The 27594-nt window shown below is 39.0% G+C and overlaps 1 protein-coding gene and 1 pseudogene across 6 annotated transcripts in view; both read left to right on the forward strand.

Annotated features, from left to right (window-relative positions):
- Positions 1–27594, forward strand: part of LOC126235813 (pumilio homolog 2) — a 633911-nt gene that overhangs the window by 339663 nt on the left and 266654 nt on the right. For all 6 annotated transcript variants that reach the window (XM_049944654.1, XM_049944657.1, XM_049944656.1 and 3 more), the window contains one exon: positions 20148–20457. In XM_049944654.1, the coding sequence (XP_049800611.1) occupies positions 20148–20457 (310 nt within the window). The remainder of the gene's footprint in view (positions 1–20147; positions 20458–27594) is intronic.
- Positions 15076–15193, forward strand: LOC126238298 (5S ribosomal RNA; annotated as a pseudogene).

Below are 27594 nucleotides of genomic sequence, written 5' to 3' on the forward strand. Positions count from 1 at the left end.
TTCATTGCAGACAGAACATGCCTGCCGGGGAACAGAGTAGGATACCTTTGACGATCTTCGCAATGATACCAACCTTCTCTAAAGTTGTTAAAATTGCGGAACAATTGCGACAACATGTTTACAGTCCATATCATTGACATAACTTGCACAGCCTGTCCGCTGACTGAGCGCATGATCATAGTACGTGCTTCATGTGATTGTCACTGTTGAGCGCCCATAACACCATATCCATCCATCCATCATGTGATTGTGGGAGGTGTGTCACATGATAGCATTATCAAAAATATCAAAAAAGTGCTTTGATTGTCTTAATTGGATGTGTATGTTAGAGTGTACCGTTTTGCAACAATTGTCATCTCATTTCCATGTTTGCCAACTACAGTGCCATCTATCATGAAAAGACAGAAATTGTTCATACAGAAGTTACGTATTTTTTTCTGGAGAAATCAAATCTGCAATAAAAAATAGGGGTTCCTATTTAAGTTTTCAAAGTCAGCCCCACTCTGGCCTCTGGGGTGGTGCAGGCGGTCAAGCGTTACGTTAATGGACGTCTCTCTTCAAGGTGAAGAACGTTTATTACCACTTTTTTTTTTAATCTGATGGGTATTTCGCTAAATATTCCAATAAATAGTTTTAAACGCCACACCCTGTGTGTGTGTGTGTGTGTGTGTGTGTGTGTGTGTGTCTCTCTCTCCCCCCCCCCCCCCCTCTCTCTCTCTCTCTCTCTCTCTCTCTCTCTCTCTCTCTCTCTCCCCCCCCTCTCTCTCTCTTCGAGGTTAACAATGTTTATTACCACTTTTTTTAATCTGATGTTTATTTTGCCAAATATTCCAACAAACAGTTTTAAATGCCTCACCCTTTGTGTGTGTGTGTGTGTGTGTGTGTGTGTGTGTGTAATCTCTCCCTCAAAATCAAAATGAATAAACTGAAGCAACTGAAGAATAATTATGAAATTAAATTAACGATTTTTATTTATAATGCAATCATGCCAGTCACTTTGTAAGAATAGCACATCTCCTGCCAATGTACTTCACTTTAACAGTGTCAGTTTTAAAACCCAAAGAAGATAAGGCACAACTGTGTTTGTTAAATAGTACTATGCTACCTCTTTAATAACCCACTCATTCATTTGATTCATTTAAACTGCAATTTTGAATAATAACAAGATTAAGTTTGAAACTAAGAAATTTCTGGTACTAACTACAGTGAGAAACCACAGACTTCAACACTACGAACAAAGCATGGTACCAATGTCAAAATAGTATTTCACATGCTTCTTATGCACTCCACTGTACAGCACTTTATGCTTGAGCGTTAAGTGGCTGCAATGGAGTGAAACGAGTGACAAACAATGCATGTGAAATTTTAATAGCTAGGTTCCTACCTAATCTAAACCTAACACATTAAGTTGCAGACAGGCGCAATTAAAACACTTTCACATTGGCTTTTGGCCACAACTTTCGTCAGAAAGAGAAAGATAAGCCATTTATTCAAACACGCGAGCATAATTCGTTCACCCATGACCACCAACTTTTGCTGCTTGGATGAGAAATTTGGGATCATCATCCGAACTGCCAGAGTTGCTTGTGTGAATGAATGGTGTGTGCTTCTCTTTCTTTTTCTGACAAAGGATGTGGCTGAAAGGTAACGTGTAAGTGTCTTTTAATTGTACCTGTCCGCAACTTAATGTGTCCTCTTTATGGTATGTAGCACTCTACATACATTGTTGATATTCCAACCTGGAGTTTCCATTGTTTGAAAGCTGTACTTCCAGAACATACCTGTGTACTATCAGAATTATGGCCCAAATTTTCCTGCATTGAAGGTGTTTAAAGAGGGGAGACAATCAATTTCAAAGGAAGGTAGGCCCAGTGCTCCAGTTATTGCTCTTACAGAAGAAAACATAAACACTACTGCAGTCATTGTGAGAGAGAATCGATGAATGACCTTACGATCATTTTATGAAATCCTGAACACTTCATTCGGTGCCACGCCCATGTCGGTGACAGGAAAACCACACATGACATGAGTTTGTGCGTGATGGGTTCCCAAACAGGAGGACATTCGCATGCAGGTCTACATGCAGTTAAAGTTGATGTTGGAGGAAGATCTGGAGTTTCTTTCAAATGTAATCACTGCTGATGAAACTTGGCTACATCATTTTGATCCTGAGAACAAACAACAAAGCTCAGTGTGGAAATCTCCTTCATCACAAACCCCCAAAAAAGCAAAAGTGGTTCCTTCTGCTGGGAAAGTTATGGTCATCTAATTTTTTCATATTCATGGAATGGTTTGTCAGCATATTGTACACACACACACACACACACACACACACACACACACACACACTGGACAATACTACAGGGATGTCCTGAAAACATTGCAAGTCCATATCAGGCGCAAAAGACCACATTTCCTTGAAGCAGGCTGGATGCTGCACCACGATAAAGCGCGGCTGTATATGTCGTTGCTGAATATCTTGCAAAACTCAATATGAAGTGCATCCCTCACTCTCCCTGTACTCCAGATTTAGTCCCATGCGATGTTTTTTTATTCCTTAACATGAAGAAACGCGTTCATGGGAGGCATTATCAATCATCAGAAACAATGGTGAAGGCTGCTGAGGCAATTTTGAAGGTCCTCTCAAAAAATGGTTTCCAGCATGTATTTGAAGACTGGCAGAAACACTATGACAAGTGCATCAGATTCATGGGAGGCTTCTTTGAGAAGGACCGTCAAAATTATGAGGATGAGTAAAAGCATGTTTTATCATATTGTTACACAGGCAGTGTCATTTTAAGCAGCAGTGTGTGTTGCAGTCTGCTATTCCTGCGCAGTCTGTTTCACAAAGTGAGAAATGCAATTTATACTGAGTAAATGTGACAGAAGTGCAGTAACATTCTTCCTCTCTACATCTCATTTGGCACCATCCAGTTGTCTGGTTAACATTGTGGAACTATGGTTTCTGAAGGTTGTGTGAATTCAAGGAATGACATTTTATTTAAAAGAACACCTCTCACCTGTTTTAGGATAAGTGCTGGTGAGGTTTTCCTTGAAACAAAAGTTCATTCCTTTCACTGTCCATTGCTTTTCTATTTTGCTATCTTTTATGATGTTTATTCCATGTGCTGCGTGTAGATTACCTTGTGTATTGCATTTACACACACTGAAATCTTACACACACTTTTACTATGTTGCTAATGCTAATGTACAGATGATTGGTCAAATCCTTCCTTTGTAACTTTGAGATTTGACCATTCAACTGTTTGGCATTGTTACTGTCTCTCTTATAAAATTACCTCTCTCATTTTATCGTTTGACATGCCTTACAGTTATTGATGCAAGATTTTCAACATGCCTTGCTGGATTTGGAACAAGTTCTTAACTTTTTTTTAATGAAATATGCCACAATTTTCTTCACTGTTTACATATTTCTAGATTTTGGTTGTAATGAACTTCCTTCTCTTCTGATAGAAATGTAAACTGTACACTTCTAGGTCTGTAAGATGGGATATTTATTATAACAAATTAGTGTGCTAAAACATCCTAGAATGTGGACTAAATAGGTCATGCTGACTTCTATTGGTGTATAAAGGCTTTGTTATTATGAATATCTGATGGAATATTACACAGTGTCAATTATTGAACTATATGGAGAGAGAAAAAAAAAAAAAAAGAAAAAGAAGAAGAAAAAAAAAACATCATAACTTCTGAACGGTTTGTGTTAGGATGTTCAAACTGCATCATTGGGCTCGGGGCATGATGGGAATTGGTACGCGCACACGCAGATGCCTTGTGGTTGTCGGCCATTTGCACGTGAAAATGTCACCGTACTGCATGCCTGAGCACATAGCGCTTGTGAAGGCCTACCATGTGAGCAATAACAGCCCAATTGCGGATCAAAGGAATTTGCAACCGAGTTCAAGGTGAAGACAAGTGGTCCAAGTGTCCTAACAATCAAGAATTTTATTTGCAAGTTTGAGAGAACGGGTAGTGTTCGTGATGGCAGTGTTGGCAGTGTCAGTTGTCCATAAAAGGATGAAAAATGCCTGAAAACATTGACAAGACAGGCGCTGTGTTTCAATCCGGCCCCAGGAAACCGATCACACAAGCTGCTCGTCATTTGGGAATCAACCGGGAGAACTGCGACAAATTATTGTTGAAGACCTGCATCTCTTCTCATACAAAATTCAAACCCATCTGCTATTATAAGCCCCAGGGCCATAGAATAGCAGTTTTATTCTGCCAGCACTGTTGTCCACAGAATTGACGAACAGGACTTTGATGTGAGTGTGTTTTAGTTTAGCAATGGAGCCCACTTTCATTTGGATGGGTTCATCAGTAAGCAAAACTGGCACACTTGGGGGCTGAGAATCTGCATTTCATGATTGAGAAGTCTCTTCATCATCAACAGGTGACTGTGGTGTGCAATGTCCGGTCACGGAGTAATCGGTGCAATATTCCTTGATGGCATGGTGACTACTGAACGGTACATGAAGGTTTTGGTAAATGATTTCATCCCCATTATCCAAAGTGACCCTGATTTCGCCAAGATGTAGCTCCTGCAAGACGGAGCTCAACCCCACCGAAGTAGGAAAGTGATTTCGTGGAGGAGCACTTTGGGGACCGCATTCTGTCTGTGGGGTACCCAGAGGCCACTGGCACGTGCTTCGATTGGCTGCTGTATTCTGAGGCTCTGAACACATGGTATTCGTTTTTGTGGGGCTATATTAAAGACATGGTGTACAGCATTAACCCCAAAACCATTGCGTTCAGGCAGTCATCGACAGCATCGACGTTCTGAGACTTCAGTGGCTCATACAGAATTTCGCTATTCGTTGCTTGCACTTGACGGTTCGCTTTTTGTCTATTTAGGTTGGCTACACTCTAATAGCGATGTTGCAACAGCAGCCTCTATACACACAGCAGACAATACAGTTTTCTGTCCCGTCTCGTAAATGCAAGCGATTGAGCAATTACAGTGTATATAAAAACTCGTTTTTAGTTGTACTACAATGACAGGAAGTAAACAATCGTATAACAATGCATGTAAAAGCATAACAATGCGCACCCTTTCGATAACGGAGCAAAGAAATACAAAAAACAAGCATCTGACGACTGGTACTTTCAAATCAATAATGTACGTAGTTTACAAAATAAATAATAACCGAGATTGCAATAAATAACCAATATTAGTAATTTTTCACTCACCAATTTACAGCGATAATGGCGCAATTCCATCCAGCTCGCCATCGTCACAGTTGTCCGACTCATCGCCAGAACCGTCTTCATCGTCGTCATCAGCAAGACAAATCATTAATTGTTCATGGCCACTGATAATTCCTTCTATTGTCTGTGCTGCTCGTATAAGTTTCTCGACGTGCTCTACTTTTTTTCTCCATGAGGCTGCATCCACAGTCACAAGAGCTTCACGCAACAGCTTTTCCACCTCTGTTATTGTAAAGGACTTGTTGTTGTTCCTTACGAGCGGTAACAATATGTGCCCTCTCTAACAGTACTTTGCGTCCGTCTAGCGTTTTGTAACGGAAACCCATATTTTTTAGCACAATTTTTAGTGATGTTTTACCACCCCTGAAGAGTTCACTTTCTTTTAAAGAGATTAATAACTTAGCTACAGTCGGATACTCTTTTCTGCTGTTGTAAGCATAAACATGCCTACGAATTGCATCAGTCTGAAAAGAATCTGAATCTGTGATAGGACTAGGCCGCTTTTTCTTCTTTCCCGGGGTTGATAAAAATGTATTATTTGATCCAGACAGATCGGAATCATTACGGCTCACTTCAGTATCTTCCAAGTTTTGTAGTAATACTCCCTTACTTACTACGGTTCTTGCACTAATACCAAGAGTTTTCGACGTACGTTCCACCACTTTGTTGGCAGGAATTGATGGCTGTCCATGAATGCTTACGTAGCTTTTCTCCTACTCGTAAAACTCAAGAGTTCTGCGTAATAACTCCAGTGCCTGGCTGTTTAGCGGCTCCCCTCGACGCAAAGGATTGTCACTAAGTGAACGAAGTCTTTTCGGTGGCATTTTCCAAGTATGTACACTCACAACGTAACAGAAGTCACAACGATATAGCACACAGTACAATGAAAACACGCGGTAAACAACATACAATTCACGTTGTATACACATTCACTAAACAAAGCTGGCAACGCGGGAACTTTGACGTCACAGCACGTGAGTAACAGCAGTGCTCACTGCGCTGTGATTGGCTGGCGCCCCATGCTGAACGCCTAGCGCCTATCGTTCTTCACTTGTTACTCTGTTACGCTGCCAACTTAATGCGCAAACGTGAAGTGCAATGTTTCAGCGGCCCGGGTATAGTTAACTTATGTGTTGGTTCATTCACTGGACATTTTACACAGTCTTATAGTTAATCGCTGTCTAGCATTTGAAAATGTATATAGTCAGTTGTGGAGTTTACAGTGTGTTACTGTCATCTTAAGAAAACACTAATAGTTATCAAGTCATTGAATATATCTGTCATTGTTTTTGGTCTGGAATTTCATGAAATTACAATCACCTACTTTCTCCTCAGAGTGTGAAAATATTTTGTTGGTAGCGGTCTGCATTGGGAGGAATGATCATTGACGTAAAATAAGAGGAATCAGAGCTCACATAGGAAAATTTCAGTGTTCTTTTCCCAGCACACTGTTCTCTGTTCTTGGTACATTTAAAATATACAACCATTTTTTGTTGTTTCGTATATTTTTGTAATTTTACAGTTAGTTATTTTGTTATAATAATGACAGAAGTATATTATTGGGACTAAAGTTAATGTAAAACATGAAGATTACAAAAAGTTTAAATTTGAGCTCTTCTGTTGCTTGTTAAAACTATTACATTTCCGTGAACACAATGCTGAACATACTCCTTATCAAATTTTTAATATATTTTTTTCTTGTGCCCATTGTTCTGTTACATTACCGAACATCTGTGATGCAGTTATTTATTTCTCAGTTACAGATGTGGGGGGGGGGGGGGGGGAGAGAGAGAGAGAGAGAGAGAGAGAGAGAGAGAGAGAGAGAGAGTGTTTTGGGGGGGGGGGATTAATTGTATAAGCTTCGTGTGTTTGGTGGCCTGGAAAGATACTTGGTAGCAGGAGTTGCTGTGCTGGGCAGGTGGTGAACCCGTATATCATACATCAATTACCTAGAATACATTGTTTGGCAGCAACACTGAATTAACAGCCTGTCATAGATTACTGTCTATAACCAGTTGCTTTATGAATTCATTGAATTAACACTATGCCGTCTGGCAACACCACAGTGGTGTCGTGCGCAAAATGGTGGTCAACGGCCGGCGACACCACAGTGGTGTCGTCTGCATAGAAACGCGTAGTGGCTGGCGACAACACGTTAGTATCTTTTGCATTCTGTTGGTGTTTTGTTTAGGTAACAATAAGTTAGACACTACAACAAGTTTCTTGTTTTTATAAGTACTTGTGCCCTTTCATCATGGTGGAGGAAAGAGACAATAGGATTATTTATGATGAATGTGCGGACGTCTTGTCTGACGTTCCGGACGACTTAGTCTATTGGGAAGAAGACATTGGATATCAAAACAACGAAAGTGAAGCAGAATTGTAGGAAGATAGTGAAATAAGACCAAGATGAATTCAGCGAGCGCTACGGTTGCTAACTGATTCGGCTGAATCAGATGAAGAAGGCAGTGTACAGCGGTCAGACTTTGATTTACCGAGAACGAGTAATAAATTTGAAGGATCTTCGGGTCCAAACATATTTCCCAAAGATACACAGAGCATCGAGGATATCATAGAATTATATATTGGGAACGATCTAATTGAATATATTGGCAACGAAACCAACAAGTACGGCAGTCAAAATTGCAATAGAAAGAAACTGGATTTTAAAAATGCCAAATTTGTTGACGTTACGGCACCCAAACTTAGAAAATGGTTTGGACTTTCTATCCTTATGGGAATTGTAAAAAAAGCATGGATCGATGATTTTGTTCAACGAATCCGTTGGTAGACACACCGATATTTCTCAAAACGATGTCCTGCAATCGTTTCAGACAAATATTATCATTTTTACATTTTTCCGACAGCAACAATAAACCTGATAATGCCGACCGGCTTGTCAAAGTGCAATTCGTAATTTATTATTTTTCCAAATAGTTTAAAGAAACGTTTAATCTTAGTCAAAACATCTCAAATTGAACGAACGATACCGTGGCGTGGATAGTTAAATTTTAAAGTTTACAATCTGTCAAAAATTACAAAATACAGCGTACTCATTCGGATACTGTGTGATTTGAGTATGGGATACAGTTTCTCATTCAAGATATATTCCGGCACTGGACAGCCTTTAGCAGAAACAATGATAGAACTATTCACACCTTGCGATGGAAAGTGGCATCAGCTCTGCATGGAGATTATTATAACAGTGTAGAACTTGCAGAGAAGTTACTTGAAAAGAAACTTAAAGTTTGTGGGTTGATACGGGAAAATAGAGGATTTCAAGAAAATTAAAGTACGCAATAGTCAATGTGTTTGAAGCTTTCATCAACAGAAAAGTGACAAGTGGTCGGTGACAAGCCAAGTAGTCCGAACTAGTGCTGCCAGTGCCAAGCGAATAAATTTGTACAAGACGTGCGGACGGCAAAGTGTTAACAGCCCTAATAGATTACTGTCTCTAAACAGTTCCTTTACAAATCATAACTTATAATTATAGCAATTACACATTATTCATAATGTATGATGCTATCAAGCCTTACAGCTTTGTTTTCTCAATCACATTAATTAAAACAAGTATCTTGCGTTTAATACCATTGTCATATAATAGCTTACCGGGAAGAAACTAACATCCATCAACAAATAGAGAAGAACTGCATTTTAAACTCTTAATAGGAGACTTGTTGAAGAGTCCAGTTACTGTGGCTCCTCAAAAGTTACACTGAAAATATAATAAAAAGCACATTTTCTCATAAATATTTCCTTCTATATCACTTTCTTTTAAGGGAAAATGTATTGTTCATACATGAAATTGGGCAAAACAGCCCCATAATTCTGTTGAAGTGCAGCTCACAGGTTCTTATCATGCAATGGAGCCATAAGAGTAGTAGTAATTATGAATATGACAAGAAGTCCAAAATCATGGTTTATCACATCTAGTTCCATTGTTACTCGACAATAGTGGGAAAAACAATGGAGAGAAAGTATCTGCAATAAACATACTAGACAACATCTATTCAGTAGAGCCCTTTTAATAGTTACCTTGATACCCAACACATGTCCTCATCAAATGTACCTTGAGTAATGTTTGTTTACTGTTGTTCAGTACCAGCTTCATCCTGACTCACAACTTCTTCACTTTCTAAGGCCAGACATACCAACAATTAAAGGGAACAGCCATGGGTACCAGTATGGCCCCCTCATACGCCAACCTATTCATGGGTCGCTTAGAGGAAGCCTTCTTGGTTACCCAGGCTTGCCAACCCAAAGTTTGGTACATATTTATTGATGACATCTTCATGATCTGGACTCACAGTGAAGAACTACTCCAGAATTTCCTCTCCAACCTCAACTCCTTTGGTTCCATCAGAGTCACCTGGTCCTACTCCAAATCCCATGCCACTTTCCATGACGTTGACCTCCACCTGTCCAATGGCCAGCTTCACACGTCCGTTCACATCAAACCCACCAACAAGCAACAGTACCTCCATTATGACAGCTGCCACCCATTCCACATCAAACGGTCCCTTTCCTACAGCCTAGGTCTTTGTGGCAAACGAATCTGCTCCAGTTCGGAATTCCTGAACCATTACACCAACAACCTGACAACAGCTTCGCATCCCGCAACTACCCTCCCGACCTGGTACAGAAGCAAATAACCAGAGCCACTTCCTCATCTCCTCAAACCCAGAACCTCCCACAGAAGAACCCCAAAAGTGCCCCACTTGTGACAGGATACTTTCCGGGACTGGATCAGACTCTGAATGTGGCTCTCCAGCAGGGATACGACTTCCTCAAATCCTGCCCTGAAATGAGATCCATCCTTCATGAAATCCTCCCCACTCCACCAAGAGTGTCTTTCCACCGTCCACCTAACCTTCGTAACCTCTTAGTTCATCCCTATGAAATCCCCAAACCACTTTCCCTACCCTCTGGCTCCTACCCTTGTAACTGCCCCCACCACCACCTACTCCAGTCCTGTAACCCTGAAGGTGTACACGATCAAAGGCAGAGCCACGTGTGAACGCACCCACGTGATTTACCAACTGACCTGCCTACACTGTGAAGCTTTCTATGTGGGAATGACCAGCAACAAACTGTCCATTCGCATGAATGGACACAGGCAGACAGTGTTTGTTGGTAATGAGGATCACCCTGTGGTTAAACATGCCTTGGTGCACGGCCAGCACATCTTGGCACAGTGTTACACCGTCCGGGTTATCTGGATACTTCCCACTAACACCAACCTGTCAGAACTCCAGAGATAGGAACTTGCCCTTCAGTATATCCTCTCTTCTCGTTATCGGCCAGGCCTCAATCTCCTCTAATTTCAATTTGCCGCCACTCATACCTCACCTGACTTTCAACAACATCTTTGCCTCTGTACTTCCTCCTCGACTGACATCTCTGCCAAACTCTTTGCCTTTACAAATGTCTGCTTGTGTGTCTGTGCTTGTGTGTGTGTGTGTGTGGGGGGGGGGGGGGGGGGGCGCGCGCGCGGGAGTGTAAACCTGTCCTTTTTCCCCCCCTAAGGTAAGTCTTTCCGCTCCCAGGTTTGGAATGACTCCTTACCCTCTCCCTTAAAACCCACATCCTTTCGTCTTTCCCTCTCCTTCCCTCTTTCCTGATGAAGCAACCATTTGTTGCGAAAGCTTGAATTTTGTGTGTATGTTTGTGTTTGTTTGTGTGTCTATCGACCTGCCAGCACTTTCGTTCGGTAAGTAACATCATCTTTGTTTTTATATATATAAACTGTTTTCATTAGAAAGACCACCTGAAAACTAGATTTGTTTTTGGAATGCTAGCATATAAGGCCCTTCTATTGGTTTTCAAATCAAATCTGACATCTTTTATTACGTTCTATAATTGTTTAGTACTCTCTGTGGAATATAATATCAAAAGTTCTGATGAATAGTGAATGAACTTGAGTCAGAGGAAATGCAAATAAAGTGTTTTTTTTATTTATTTTTTTTATAGATGTCTAAAGCATTCAGCTATACAAAATAATTTATTTAAAAAAGAATCCAACTAAGAGAATAGTTTTCTTTTTTGTGGCTCTAATAGTTTGAGATAATCACATTTTAAAAATGTAATTTTTGGGTTCTATCTAAACAGAATTTCTTCTGAAAAAGTTCCATCAGTGACATCTGACTGGCAGATAGTTTTCCTTATGACTTTCTATAGATAATTAATGAAACATGTAAAAAAAAAATTCAAGAAACTTGAAATAAACATAAGCTCAGGATCCTAAAAGAGACAACTTCTGGCTTTGGCCTACGACACTTATGGAAATGTATCATCAGGCTTGGGGACCTGTGATAAAAAACCCAACCCTTGGCTGCTGTTGTACAGCTATCGGAATTGTTGATGGCGATGCTGGTTTTATCACTTCAAAAATACCAGCAGTGGTTAAGCAACCATGGACCATAGCAACACAGTTATACTAAGTACGCTATACCTTAAAATGGAATAAAATTAGCACATCAGTCGCATTACACAATAAAAAGACACATTAATAAATCTCTACAACATGAATCCATTCCAAAAAGTGTCAGGAAGACTGCTATGAACTTCACCAAAATTTGCAATGTGTGACAATGGTGTAAAATATGAAGGCTGATAATAAGATGTATGCTACAACTGTTATCCACTGCATTGATAATGCACAATTAAACTGCGAAATTCATAATCAGTTTGATTCTGTAGTTTCAGCAGAAAAACAGACTGAAATACGTCGCCCAAGGGGTACCCATTTAATGAGGCTTTTCTGAGTTATTCATACTTTATCTCACTTCCTAGTAATCAAAACTTTGATATTGCTTTTCCTAGAGAGTAGTAAACAACTGTAGAACATAATAAAACATGTCATATTTGGGTACCAGTGTAAGATGGATCCATTTTCAATGCACCTTCACAGAGGGTTTTTGTTTTGGGGGGGGGGGGGGGGGACACATTATATACTTCCATTGCAAAACCAAATCCAGTTTTTGGGTGGCTTGGAGCATGGTCTTTCAAATTAAAATGGTTTAAAAGAGTTTGCAGAAGTCTTTTTGTAAAAGAGGCCCAAAATAGCTATTTTTGTCAGTTTTTATTTAGAAAAAAAGTCAACTTTGCTCTCACTTGATAAATTACTGGAAACAGGTAGAAGAAAGAAATTTAATAGTATAAGACCTTGTATTGGTAAGTTGTTACGTGCAAAGTTTCAAGTATATCTCGTAATTACTTTCGGATATATAAAAAGCTAAATGTCAAATTTTTCGGCCTACTTCACTTCAAATTACCCATATGAAAATTGGACAGGAAATTCTATTTTATTATTTTACTTAAGAGACTGCAAAATGTTGTACAAGATGGCCAAGATTTGTTTCTTCCAAGAAAGTATTGCTGGAGATATAATCTCCCAAATTTGCCAAAAATTCACAGGTGGACTGTTGATAGCTGCGGTATTGGGTCAAACAAATGACTATATCTCCAAAAGTACTGAAACTTTTCCAATTTTTATTGGGAACATGTGTGAATGTTCATACAAAATGTGTGTGTGTGTGTGTGTGTGTGTGTGTGTGTGTGTGTGTGTGTGTAGGTGGGAGGAGGACCTGTAGACTACTTACAATGGAATGACCCTAATATTTATGCAACATGTCAGTGAGCATGCCAACAGTACTCGATTTTTAGTAGACGCCACCTAAAGGCCATTAGTGCAAGCCTTTCTACTGCAGAAATGTGGTAACTGTAGATTTATAAGATCGTTTGTAGTACATGTTAATAGAGAATTTCATTAATATTTCTAACCTGTTGAGGAACTTCATTGATTGAAATGAATTACATGACAGGCTGTTTTTGACTTCAGGAAGTCAGTCTTCAGACAAGTAGATTTGCTTGTTGGATGCAATAACTTTATATTCTCTAAGAGAGTAGTTTTTCCTGCTTTTCAAGTATTAGGTACTCTTGCAGACAGTAAGGCAAGGAAATTATCGTCTTGAAAAGAAAGGCAATGAGTTTAGAAATTCAGTTGCCCATGATGAGCAGATAATCAACATGTGGGGAAGTATCCACTACAGGTAGTTTACTGGGAAGTTAAATGTAGTAAATTCAGAAACTACTGTTTAATGAAAAGTGCTTTGATGCTGATTAATGGTAAGAAATAACAGATACTGAAGGGATTAGCAGTGCTCAACTTTTGAATCGGCAACTCTCAATGAAGGTGTGCTAGGCATAAGAATCTTAATTTACAATCTCTCATCTGGAAACTATTGAATGCCTAACACCGCGATTGTCTTCCCTTTAGTGCTTATTATTTCTTAGTAGTGGTTTTCTCTGGGAACCTCTCTAATAATCTGCTCGTCTGCCTTATTTCACTGAACCCTTTTGGCAACACTTGAGCTTGCCTGCGCAGACTAGCTGAAAAAATCTGGCACTACAAAATGTGAAGCAGTTGTCAATTTCTTCAAAACATCTTGCACCATCATAAATAGCATAATGACTTTTCATTACTGTGATAGTGGTTAGGTGTTGTATCTCAGTATACAGGGTGTATCAAAAAAATCATCAGATTTAAAAAAAAATCGTAAGTATTATGTTATGTGAGATATGTGCATAAACAACGTACTGGTTCCTGCTAGGTAGCAGCAGTGTGCGCCAACTTCCATTCTAGTAAAAATGGTGTCAGGACAACAGAAAGTGTTTTGTAGTCTATGTTTTGCACAGTGCGGGTCAGTAATAACTGTTCAGCGTGACTTTTGTACTAGGTATGGTGTGGATCCTCCTACAAAACAGAGGATTAGATGACAGCATAAAAAATTCCAAGAAACAGGTTGTTTGTGTAAAGCCAAATCGTTGGCCCATCCCTGAGTGTTTGACACAGACATAGAACACATCCACCTTCGTTTTACAAAGAGTCCACAAAAATCCATTTGCTGTTCAGCTCGACTCCCTAACATGCCCCCAATGTCCTTATGGTGTGTGTTGCGTTGACGTTTACACATGAAACTGTACCAAATTCAGCTACTGCAAGCTCTTTGTGAAGGTGACAAACATCATGTGGAGATCTGTAATTTCGTTCCGGGGAAGATGAAGGATGACAGTTTTCTTCCACACGTAGTGTTTAGTGACGAGGCAACATTCCATTTAAATGGAAGGGTGAACTGTCATAATGTTAGAATATGGGGTACCTGAACAACCACATGAAGTTGTACAACATGAGAGGGACTCTCCAAAATTTAATGTGTTTCGTGCTCTTTCATGGGGAAAGGTGTATGCTCCATTTTTCTTTGCTGAGAACACTGTTACAAGAAGCACAAATCTTGAAGTGCTTGAGAACTTTCTTTACCCACAGTTGGAGACAGATTTGAATGACTTCATTTACCAACAGGATAGGGCACCACCACACTGGCATCTGGAAGTGCGGGAATTTTTAAAGCAAAGGATTTTTGAAGGATGGATCGGTTACACTCAACCAAATGATTCACCCTTACATTACTGGCCTCCAAGGTCACCAGACCTGACTATATGATTATTTCTTGTGTGTGTGTGGGGGGGGGGGGGGGATTATGAAAGACTCTGTTTATGTGCTCCATTACCAACAACAATGAATGAACTGAGGCATCGCATAACATCAGCTGTGGAAGCTGTAACACAAGACATGCTTGCTGCAGTGTGGGAACAATTTGAATACCATATTGGCATATGTCATGCATCTTAAGAGAGGCATATTGAACACCTGTGAAAAGGCATAAAAAAACTTTTTTAGTTTCCTGTTCATCAAAAAACAAAATTCATTGTATATTTTTATTGGTTTTAGAAACATAGACGTGCCAAATGAGATGGCTCTTTTTGATACACCCTGATATATACCTAGGCAACGGCCTTGCCACAGTGGATACACCGGTTCCCGTCAGATCACCGAAGTTAAGCGCTGTTGGGCGTGGTCGGCACTTGGATGGGTGACCATCCGGGTCACCATGTGCTGTTGCCATTTTTTTGGGTGCACTCAGCCAGGTGATGCCAACTGAGGAGCTACTCGACCGAATAGTGGCGGCTCCGGTCAAAGAAAACCATCATAACGACCGGGAGAGCGGTGTGCTGACCACACGCCCCTCCTATCCGCATCCTCATCTGTGAGGATGACACGGCGATCGGATGGTCCCGATGGGCCACTTGTGGCCTGAAGACGCAGTGCTTTTGATATATAGCTGACAGTATTTGTGATGTAGCACTGATGATTCACATCTTTCCTAAGTTATCAGGAACATGTCACTGAGCAAATTGATTAGTAGTTACGACATTTAACTCGGACATAAATGTCTTCACTTAAATGTGTGTAGTAAATGTGAAACATGGGTTGGCGGGTCTCCACCCCACCCCACCCCACCCCACCTGTTTGCATCTTCATATACCACCAACAAGCAGATGTGGCAGGCACGAGTGGAATGCCAATTCTCCCATTCCTCAAGTTCTTCAGTTGCTGACAGAAAGGTTTTATCTTGCCCATTGACTGTAAATTATCATGGCTTCCACATTTTCATTACTACTACAGTGATCTAAACAGCACCTTAACGACACACTAATGACCAAAAGACACATTTGTCACTGGCATCATTTGGTTATTTCACCCAATGTTCAACCCACTTGTTAGTACATCCACTTTTTACCATAGCACTTCGATTTTCTTTACATAGTTTCCTATTTAAGTGTGTGCAGTTTTTTAAAGCTTGGAACACATGTCAAACAAAGGAAATGATACACAAGGGTTACAAATTACTGTACAACCTTAAAGAGATTTGCAGAAGAGGAGGAGAAGAAGAAAAGGACTGATTCAGAGGGTGTGCATCAGTGAAGGTGTGTGGTATTTATCTTGAAACAACCCACAGAATATGTGTAGAAGCATGTGAAGAAGAAAATTGTGTTTGAGGTAAAACTGTTACTGTCTTTGAAAATTTCAGGTAGAATGAGGATTCATGCATTGTTTTAGAATTCTCCTATCATTTTTCTCACTGCTGAAAATTGAAATATGTCTCAAATGTGCAGATGACCTATCAAGGTGGAAAATGCTCAGAAACAAATCTTGTTGATAATGGTCTTGGTTAAAATAATGCTATGAAGCCATCTGGCAGGATTCAAAGTAGAACAGCAGTCAAAAGTGCCCACAGATCCAAAAAAGAAATTTACTGTAACATAGTATCATAGAAGTAAGACTTAAACCAAAAGGACAGTGTTAATTTTCCTAGTTGCCAAACAATCGCAAAGATTCAGGGGAAGATTGTCACTCCAATAATAATACCTAATGTCAGTAGTTATCCCACCTCGCAAAAAAGAGAGAAAGAGAGAGAGAGAATTCAGTGTCGTGGAAGAACAGAGTATTTTTTAATTATGGTACTGCTGTACAAAATCAAACATTTCAGGGGAAATAAAGGGCTATAAATGTCTTAGCAATCTACTGAAGCTGACTTCTTAATAGGAGAAATAGTTCATTGTTGGTGAGGATCGCTTTTCGTCACTGTTAAACAACCCTTTTGAGTAAGAAACATGTGAAAGTGAGAGCAGATCAAATTGAGAAATTATGCATTCAGATTCAAATATTTGCAAATTTACTTACAGAAGCTATTTATCATGTCACTGTAGAAGGCTTGTTTAAGTAGCTACATCAAACTGAAAATGTGCGAGATATTGTGGTCAAAAGTAAGTCATTGGAGAGAAATCCTTAGGTAGCAGTATTATTACTTCGAATGACTGCTCAGATAACCTTTTTTTTTCTGATAAATTTTACTGTGTTTCAGTAAAGGATATCAAAAACTTGCAGCCATGTTTGTCTATTTTAGGTATGGAAAGGAGCAACATCTGAATAGAAAGTATCTTCAGCAGGAGTTGTGCTAGAAAACAATGTCTGCTTTACTGCAGTGAAATAACTGTACTTCAAACCAATGTGAAAAATCACATGCACAGCAAACAATTCACTTAATCAAAGTTTTAATTATCTTAAGTATGAAATTGTAAATATCCAACAATGAAACTTAAGAGTGACAAATAATGGTATGTGCTGATGCAAAATTCCTGCGAACCTTTCCGATTTCTTCACATTTAGTATCAAGGCACGGTGTGGCAGTGGAAGAAGATTAAAGAAAGATAGTGGTTTCCCTTCCGTAGTTTCATCCTCCACTTTCACTGTTACTAAGAACATGGTTATTATGAAGTCTATAAAACATTTTAAGAAACTGGTGTAGGTAAATGAGTAATCATAACATATTTGAAAAGACAAGCACTTAAAGAGGTGTGTGTGTGTGTGTGTGTGTGTGTGTGTGTGTGTGTGTGTGTGTGTTTTACGTATGGGGTAGCATGGAGTAGCATGTTACATTTCATTTCTACCACAGAACCTTGAAGGCTTATGATGCTATTGCAGCAGCTGTTCATACCCTCAGTCCTGACAGCTAGATTGAGTACGAGCAGAATTGGACTACTGATTAGATATGTGCCGTGTGATGAGACATTAAACTCTTACATTCACGTCTTCAGTTCTATAAAAATCAATAATCGTGTTTCTTCCAAGCTGTTTAAGGCTTTCTTTCAGTTGATTCACATGAAAATGGTGTTCTATGTAGCTGAAAATGGTGTCCTATGTAGCGTACCGCTTACGTTAAATAAAATAACAGTGAAAAGCAACAGAACAAAAAGGTTCTTGGGTAAGATACTGAGTTCTTTTTATCCTTGCCTGACAATCATAATTTAGGTTTTCTTTTGTTTCACGGAGTCCCGTATGTGAGAGTTGCATTTGCGTGTATGTGTGCTGTCTATTTTGGAAGAAGGCCTGGCCGAAAGCTTACCCATTTAGTTTGTTGTGCCTGTCTGTGACTCAACATCTCTGCTAAATGGTTAGTGGCACTCCATCCTTTTCATAATGCTGTCATTATTCCATCCTGGATTTTCCATTGTTAAATCAGAAAATCAATAATTTAATAAGAATTTTGTGAGTGCAAAATTTTGCTCAAAGTGCCATTAATACAGAGGCACTACATTTTGTGATAATGTAAGTACAGAAATACAGTAGTAGTGTTTTAATTAGTTGTCAACAAATCCATTTCTCTTTTCTTTTACATATTTTCTTACAAGAGAATAATAAAATTAGTGGGAAAAATATCCTTCAGAGTTGACTTCCGTTTCTTATAAAAATCCATTCTTTGGATCAGATGTTCAAAGTTAACTGTAATACTCCCTTTGCTGTTGAGGAAGGAATGACAACATTGTCAACAGTTCTTTCTATTTTGCAACTGATAAATACAACTAGTTTTTCAGATGTAGTATGGCCTGACATACATTTGCCATGGTCCTTCCTCTTTTGAATACACTGATGTTTTTCAGTCTGTTGTTTCAGAGCAAGAATTGTTAATAGCTATTTGAGATGGATGAGTACGAGACACTTTGATCCTACTGTATTTGGAGATCTTCGCGCCTGCATTGACAACAATGTTTCAGCAGTATCTTTAGAATCAAAGAAGTCAGTTATATGTGTTGGAATTGAGTGGAATGGGTTCATAGCTAAAGCTGGCAGATTTCCTAAAGGAAGCAGAGCTTGGCATAAAGACCATGCACCATCTTGTAATGTAATGAATGTCAAACATTGTGTCCTCGATATGATTTGTGGAAAATGCAAGAGAGTTCCGACAACACAATAGCGCTGAACATGCATTTTTGAAAGAAAATGGAACTTAAAATGTTCCCAGCTCCACTCTTCAAATTACAAGTATCGCTTTGCATAACAAATAGAAATTAATATTACCAAAGCAGTGATAGAGATGAGTTAAGATACCTTAATGTAACCACACTCGGTGAGGATCTTTTCAATAGTGATGCTGGTTCAAACTGGCATCATTGATGGCCAGAGACGGCTTCAGTTAACTTTAATATCTCTGTCTAGCGTTGCTGAGATGTTGGAATTACATTCTCTTTGCAGTTTTAATTGTAATAGGGATTTTTGTTATTTATTTCTCTAGATTACTTACTGATTTACAGTCATCAGAAACTTTTTGAAGCTTGTATATGCTGTTATTGAAAAAATGAAGGTATCATTACTGACAGAATTTTGTTGCTTTAATTCAAAGCCAGCATTTTTCCCCCCCTCCAGTGTAGACTTGGTGGTGGTGGTGGTGGTGGTGGTGGTGGTGGTGGTGGTGGTGGGTGGTAGTGGTTCCAAGAGTACCATTTAGATGTGCAGTTGTTCCAAGTTATGGGTGCAAAATGCTACACACTGAATTTGAGACTTTCCATTGCAGATCGGTAATAGCTGCATTTTAACTAGCCAAAGCAGTGTTATGCACTCCTTGCTTGTATCACACGTCTTCAAACAATGGTAGTCAATGTTCAACTACTTCTATTGATGTAGTATATTTAACATTTGAAGAGGGCCTGTACTGTAATTTGCAACGACTGTTACTTCTGCAAAGATATATGTAAGTTAAGTTCAGACTAAATAATAATGATGGTAATAATCACAATGAAATACGCAGTTTTCTTTAATGTAGTTGGATGGATAAAAATCTTCTCACCAAGCGGTAGAAACACTGATGGTTGGGGTCTTTCCTTTTCATCCTGTCCGGTAAGTCTCCCTGGACCTTCTGTTCTGGGTGTACCGCTTTTCCTAGACCTCTCCAGTCCTTTTCCTTCACCCCTCATCATTGCCCTTCAACCCTTCTGCTGGAAGGAGGAGCCAGTGGCTCTGAAAGCTTGCATGATTATAACCTTCTTTTGTGTGTGTGTTGTGCCGCCATTTGGTGTGTAGATTTTTTTATCTGTGCAATTTTCTTTTAGTTATATGTGGGGCCCTTGAGTAGGCATGGCCTTGAAAATTCTTTAAGAAAAAATTCTGGCTTGCAGGTTATGCTTTCTTGGTCTGTTAATCACCTGCTTTTGACTCGAGATGTATTTTTTGATGTTTTCAGCCGGACACCAGGCAGTAGGCAACCGTCACCAGCAGAAGAGGACATTAACAAAAATAGTGGTAGTGGAGCTGGTGGGAAACCTCCCTCAGAAGGTGTTGAAGGACCTCACCATCATCACCATATGAATCATATGCCACATCCTCCTCACGCTTTGCATTTGGACAGTGTAAATCAACAGTTTGAACATGTCATGACAATGGACCCAAGCACTGCCAGTGCCATGGCACCTTTTGACCAAGGTGGCTATGTACCACCACAGCAACAGCAAGCTGATTCTCCAGGCGTGTTACCTCCAAGCTTCGATGTCCAGGTATTGTAATAATTATACTATGAATTTATTGGGTAATAAATAATTTAACTTTGCTTTAGTAAGTGTTCAGAATTATGTCAGTAATTAAGTTGCAAAGAAATATACAGTTGAAATAAAGGTAATATATTTGCAATAACTATTACTGATTATTGTAATTACTCTGTAGTTAGAAGTCTGTGTGGATACGGATATCTGCAGATATACTCTCGAATATCTGCAGTTCATTGTGGATAAAAGCTTGTGAATATCTGTGGGTATATCTGAGAGCATTCACAGTGATAATTACTTTGTGGTTAAAATGTTAAAGAACAATGCCAGTATTATTATACAATTTTTGTCAAATGGTCTTCCTTGTGATAGCTGGACACTGTTGTGTGAAGCAATCCCTTATGTTTGTTGTAAGGGTAGATGAAAATTTGGAACCTGCAGACATTCTTGGAATGTTTTCAAGTCCTGAGGTCAGTGGAATTCTGTTTCCATCCTTACTTTCTGGCTATGAGTGCTTTATGTGCACCTGTTGACTCTGTGTTGCTACTGTCTTACCTTCTGAGCAATCTTTGTAGCTCAGTTTCAAAAGGTTATGACATGACACTTTGCAGTCCTCAAGTGACCAACTAAAGAACTCATCTGAATAGAATCACTCACTGAGTATGTGTTCATCAAATTATGACTGCAGACCTAATTTTATCTCGGATACAGCAAGCTGGCTGCACTTTAATGCAGAAAATCAAATTGAAAATGTGGTTTGTTAGAAATTTTGTTACGGTTTTGATGGGCAAGGAAAAATTCAAAGATACAGTGGCTTGTTGTGTGTATCAAAAAGTGTATTCTCACTCCAAGACAAAACTTAACACCAAATTTGTTAAAACATTAAAGTGAGGTTGGAAATAATAGTGTAATTAGCTTAATATCAGGTTGGATTCCATTAAAGCCGTTGTGTACAGTGACTGTGATTTAATTCAGACAGAAAGGAAGTCTGCAGTTGGTTACAATTCAATCTGTTCTTCACTGCAGATCTAGGTTTCAGCTACAGTACAGCTGTGATCTGTACGTTTCTAGTGTGTCACATAGACTGAACAGGCTTGCGTATGAACTTTGTTGTGTGACCTTAGTATGTACATAGCTTAAATCAAACTGAGGCAGCTATTTTAAAGTCTGTATGAACTCAGCTCTCTGATTTTCATCGAATTTGGTTATAGTACACAGCAAGAGAATGAAAAATGCCCAATTACAGAATTGTAACTCAAATACAAGAAAAGTATTGGCCCCTTGAAATTCTCAAAAAGTGCATGAAATTCAACAGACACTGCTCGTGAAAACAGCTGTAACTGCAGTTACAGTGGAGTTAGAACATTGAAACAGATAATTTTGGACTTGACTCTCACTTTGACTCTCTAAACATCTTATCTTCAAACTGATGTAAAAAATAAATTTGCCTTTTCATAATTTGCTTAGTAAAAAATCAAGTTGGGGATGACATTTCATTTAAGAGAGAAATTAATATGTATGGCTATGTGATGCAACATATTGATGCAAATTGTATGCAGACTACAGCAAAATTGTGAAAAACCTTTTAAATGTTAAAAAGGGGATGTAACCAATGCACAGTAACATAGTAATGTGAACAGGCGAGTAAAAAAACATTTGCAATATTCAAGGTAGCAGACTGACCATTCCAAATAACACAGCTGTGGAAGGCATTACAGATGGGTTCAGATTTACACTGACAGACACGGTGTTTAAGGAATGGCTGAATGAGAACAGCCTCGAGACATCAACTTGTAAATCTGCTGTTTGTGTATATACAAGGCATAGACTTAAAGAAATAAGAAGCATAGGATTATGACCCTTTGTATTCCGGGTCAAAAGAGTGATCAAAAGCCCTATTCTAACACCTTAGTATAACTGAATATCAAAATGCATCTTCAGTTCATCCAAGATACGCTCAATTTTAGCTGACAACCTAGCAGCATGGCCCTCCTGAATACAGATCTACACAGATGGATCTACACAGGGCAGGAAGTGCATTTGTAGGTGACAAGACTAAACAGGGAGGCAAATTTAAGCTTCCTGAAGTTTGCGTCCATGCCTACTGTAGAACTTAGTGATTTTAGAGGGACTGTTATACACAGAAGAAATGCAGGAAGAAACAGACATAGTTTATCGGATTCATGCTCAACATTGATGCCATTAAAGTGCTAGTGTGTCAACAGTACCAATAATTATGTAGTACCGGTATATTGCATTATAAAAGCAGTACCAAAATTATGTAGTATACTGCACTATAGAAACAGTATATTGCATTATAGTATACTGCATTATGTTATGAGTGAAGGCATGTAATGGAATAAAGGGAAACTGAAAAAATAGATACTCTGGCTAAGGAATTTGATACACTGATTGGATGAAATATGAGGTGCATTCAAGTTCTAAGGCCTCCGATTTTTTTTCTCCGGACTGGAAAGAGATAGAAACATGTGCATTGTTTTAAAATGAGGCCGCGTTCATTGTCAATATGTCCCAGAGATGGCAGCACCGTACGGCAGATGGAATTTTACCGCCAGCGGCGAGAATGAGAACTGTTTTAAATACTTAAAATGGCGACGTTTTCCTTACTTGAACAGCGTGCAATCATTCGTTTTCTGAATTTGCGTGCTGTGAAACCAATTGAAATTCATCGACAGTTGAAGGAGACATATGGTGATGGAGTTATGGATGTGTTGAAAATGTGTTCGTGGGTGCGACAGTTTAATGAAGGCAGAACATCGTGTGACAACAAACCAAAACAACCTCGGGCTCGCACAAGCCGGTCTGACGACATGATCGAGAAAGTGAAAAGAATTGTTTTGGGGGATCGCCAAATGACTGTTTAACAGATCGCCTCCAGAGTTGGCATTTCTGTGGGTTCTGTGCACACAATCCTACATGACGACCTGAAAATGCGAAAAGTGTCATCCAGATGGATGCCACGAATGCTGACGGACGACCACATGGCTGCTCGTGTGGCATGTTGCCAAGCAATGTTGACGCGCAACGACAGCATGAATGGGACTTTCTTTTCGTCGGTTGTGACAATGGATGAGACGTGGATGCCATTTTTCAATCCAGAAACAAAGCACCAGTCAGCTCAATGGAAGCACACAGATTCACCGCCACCAAAAAAATTTCGGGTAACAGCCAGTGCTGAAAAAATGATGGTGTCCATGTTCTGGGACAGCGAGGGCGTAATCCTTACCCATTGCGTTCCAAAGGGCACTACGGTAACAGGAGCATCCTACAAAAATGTTTTGAAGAACAAATTCCTTCCTGCACTGCAACAAAAACGTCCGGGAAGAGCTGCGCGTGTGCTGTTTCACCAAGACAACGCACCCGCACATCGAGCTAACGTCACGCAACAGATAACAACTTTGAAGTGATTCCTCATGCTCCCTACTCACCTGACCTGGCTCCTAGTGACTTTTGGCTTTTTCCAACAATGAAAGACACTCTCCGTGGCCGCACATTCACCAGCCGTGCTGCTATTGCCTCAGCGATTTTCCAGTGGTCAAAACAGACTCCTAAAGAAGCCTTCGCCGCTGCCATGGAATCATGGCATCAGTGTTGTGAAAAATGTGTACGTCTGCAGGGCGATTACGTCGAGAAGTAACGCCAGTTTCATCGATTTCGGGTGGGTAGTTAATTAGAAAAAAAAACTGAGGCCTTAGAACTTGAATGCACCTCGTAGAATAGTGCCACTAGCCAATCTTCTTCATACCATAAGGGGTATAATCAGAGCCTGATGGAATGAAAACCTTCAACACCTTTACAAAAATAAGGGGAGAAACTGTGCTGTAATGTTGACTAATCTTCCAACAAGTCCTTGGTTCCAAAGTTGTGGATGCAGCAGAAACATTATAGTGAAAGTGGCAAGGCTTGGATTGAACAGTGGGAGGTTCTGGTAACACATCTTCTGCTTCTACATAATCACATCTTCATGTGAATGCAACAGTGAGGAAGATGTTAATCACAGTATCTTCAGCTGCTGTAGAAGAATCAAAAATCTCCTCAACCAGTACTTCATTTGTTAACCGCTGTTAATGCCTTACCAACAAACATTAAAACTATTTTAGCAACAAAAGTTTTACAGTGGAGGCTCAAATAGGAATAAAAAGAGAAACAGATTTTTGTAGATTATAATATAGTAAATACTTTAATTTGCTGAGGTCATGGATATGACAGATAATTGTCATTTTTTATTGATGATGCCCGAAAGCCATTAAAAATGGCAGTGGCAAGTGCCGTACTGTTGAGTGCCAAGGATCTGTTGTGTCACCCATATCTCATTTCAAGTATGTAAAGGAAACTGCCGATTTTTCACATAAAATTATTTGTGTAAAGGTTGGTAATGATTTCCAAGATGTAGAAGGGTCACTGTCACTCTTTTATGTAATTCATATGATAAAACACACTTAATGGGAGTGACTGCATTATGTAAACAAAGAAAATGGAAAACTTGAGGATCAAGTGTCGTACATCAAACTGTTTGATAATAATATTTAAAAAACTTGAAGAAAATATTAAATTTGAACTGCACTGATGAAGTTATTACAGTCATTAGATTTTTTCAGTACTGTGCAGAACATAATGTTTCACCAGCAACACAGTATTTGTTGCTTGTGGAAGTTGAGACTGCTTTCCTTTTCTTAGAAAATAATGAGGGCAAAACCACATTTGTAATTGATTTACAGATTATAGCAAAACCAGTTCTGATTAATAAATTGGAAGTAATACCACAAAACAAACTCACAAAGTTGTTAAATCCTAAATCCAAAAGAATGAAATTTTTGGTAGCCTCAAGAAAGATTAAGTGGCATAATGGAGCTTGAAGTTATATAGCAAGTTACCATCCACCGTTTGAGGATAATATCTGAAGTTCTCACAAAGAAACATTAATCTGATTAATTTTTCAACAAATTTTAGGATTTATCAGAGGGTGACTCTGTGTTGCTGCAGATGAAATTATGAAGTACATCAAGAAAAAACTTAGTTCTTGTAAGGAAGTGACCATGTGGTGTGGTGTGGTGACATGCATTTGAAAACATATATTCACATCTACCCAATCTGGCATACTTGATATGCTACATTCTAGAAATGAGGACACCATCTGAGAAGAGCTTTTTTATTGATAGATGCACAATGTAAGACTAGCACACACCTAGGAAGTCATGGATAATTGTCAGTTTCTTTTCCTGAATGGGTCTCTCATTTTAATTTTTAAAATATAATTTCTAATCATTTTTGACAATATTGAAGCAGCATTAAATTTTATATTAAATATTTCTTTCAAGATTTTGTAGTATTTTTCCCCCATTCCTAACATCATTCAATTTCAAAGTCAGGCTTGACAACCTGTAATACGCCTACATAAACTTTTAACATTTGTGGCACTAATATTACCGTAGAACATCTAATATTTTGAAACTGAGTTTCTCCTAGTATATATAAAATGATTAAACAACTTACGGGAGTGTAGCTGGGTAACATCTGAAAAGTTGGCCAATGTTTCAACAGTTGAATACCCCATTATTTTCAAGGCATGGACACAATGAGAGCTTCTGTAGGCACGCTACACCAGTGAATAACCATAATATGTTTTTCTGCTCAAGAACACACTTCACAAATATTTAGCACCACAACGCAACTGAAGATGACAACCATCAAAATTGTTTGATAGTATATGTTATCAACCAATGTGCATGCAGTGTTTGTTTGATTAGGAAGAGAGCAGGATTCCAAGCATAATTTAACCAGAAACCTTTGTCTCTTGATATGAGATCACTTGCTAATTTAATCTCAATTTCTTTTTTAACAATACTACCCCAATAGCTGGAAGTCCATGCTAAAATCCCACCTTGTTATTTTCACCACTCGTACAATTCGTATTAGGTTGATAGTGCAATACACATCTAATCTTTCACTATAATAATTCTGTTGTGTTGTTTTTTAAGAACAAATTAAACAGTGGAAACTGCAGGTTGGAATATCAACGGTATAAGGAAAGGATAGATTGCTACATACCATAAAGATGTCATGTTAAGTTGTAAACAACCACATTTAAGACAAGACACTTATACATCAGTTTCTGGCCACAGCCTTCACCAGAAAAAGAAACAGAAATATGTACTACACATTCATTCACACAAGAAAGCGCACCTCTCACACACGACAGTTGGCTCCCGCAGCTCAAACCAAATTATAACATACAGAAGGAGGCAGTCTTATCAATTTGTAAGAGACTTAACAATAGTGATCATTATCATTATAAATTCTGTTGTCTGCTGCTTTCCACAGAACTGAATTCATTTCTTTAATACGTATCATACTGTGGGCCAGTTGTTTTAATATTATACAAATTTGCCTTTAGTGTTAGTAAAAATTTTATGTTATATGGCCTGCGGAGTTTTTGGAAAAAGGAATGGATGCTACCTCCATTCAGTTACTCTGTATCAACCTTTAGACACATTTCTTCACCCCATACATTGTTACTGTATTTTGTTCTTTGTTGGGGACATTATTATACTGGGATTTAGGTATTCAAGCTCACATCCAAGTGATGGATTTGCTTATTGCCTCATTCCCATAACTTTTGCATGTATGATAAATGACAATTGCTCTCATTTGCCCCACATTAAAAACACATTTAAAAAATCGGAGCCAGAATATCAGATTTGATAGTCATTCCAATTTTTGCATAAGCTCTACCCATGTTTAAAATCTGTCCAAGGCCCCACAATCATGTAAGTGGTCTACTGTCAACAATGGGCAGATTAAATAGGGCCTCGGCAGCCATTGCGGTGTAAAACTTACATGCAAACTCTGAATGTATTTACAACACCTTTAGTTATAACACATCTTTCTTGGAATTAAGTAACAAACATAATATGAATTTTTGATATCAATATAATAGAGGGAAACATTCCACGTGGGAAAAATATATCTAAAAACAAAGATGATGTGACTTACCGAACGAAAGTGCTGGCAGGTCGATAGACACACAAACACACACACAAAATTCAAGCTTTTGCAACAAACTGTTGCCTCATCAGGAAAGAGGGAAGGGGAGGGAAAGACGGAAGGATGTGGGTTTTAAGGGAGAGT

This window comes from Schistocerca nitens, chromosome 2 (genome assembly GCF_023898315.1).
Source record: "Schistocerca nitens isolate TAMUIC-IGC-003100 chromosome 2, iqSchNite1.1, whole genome shotgun sequence".
Taxonomy (NCBI): domain Eukaryota; kingdom Metazoa; phylum Arthropoda; class Insecta; order Orthoptera; family Acrididae; genus Schistocerca; species Schistocerca nitens.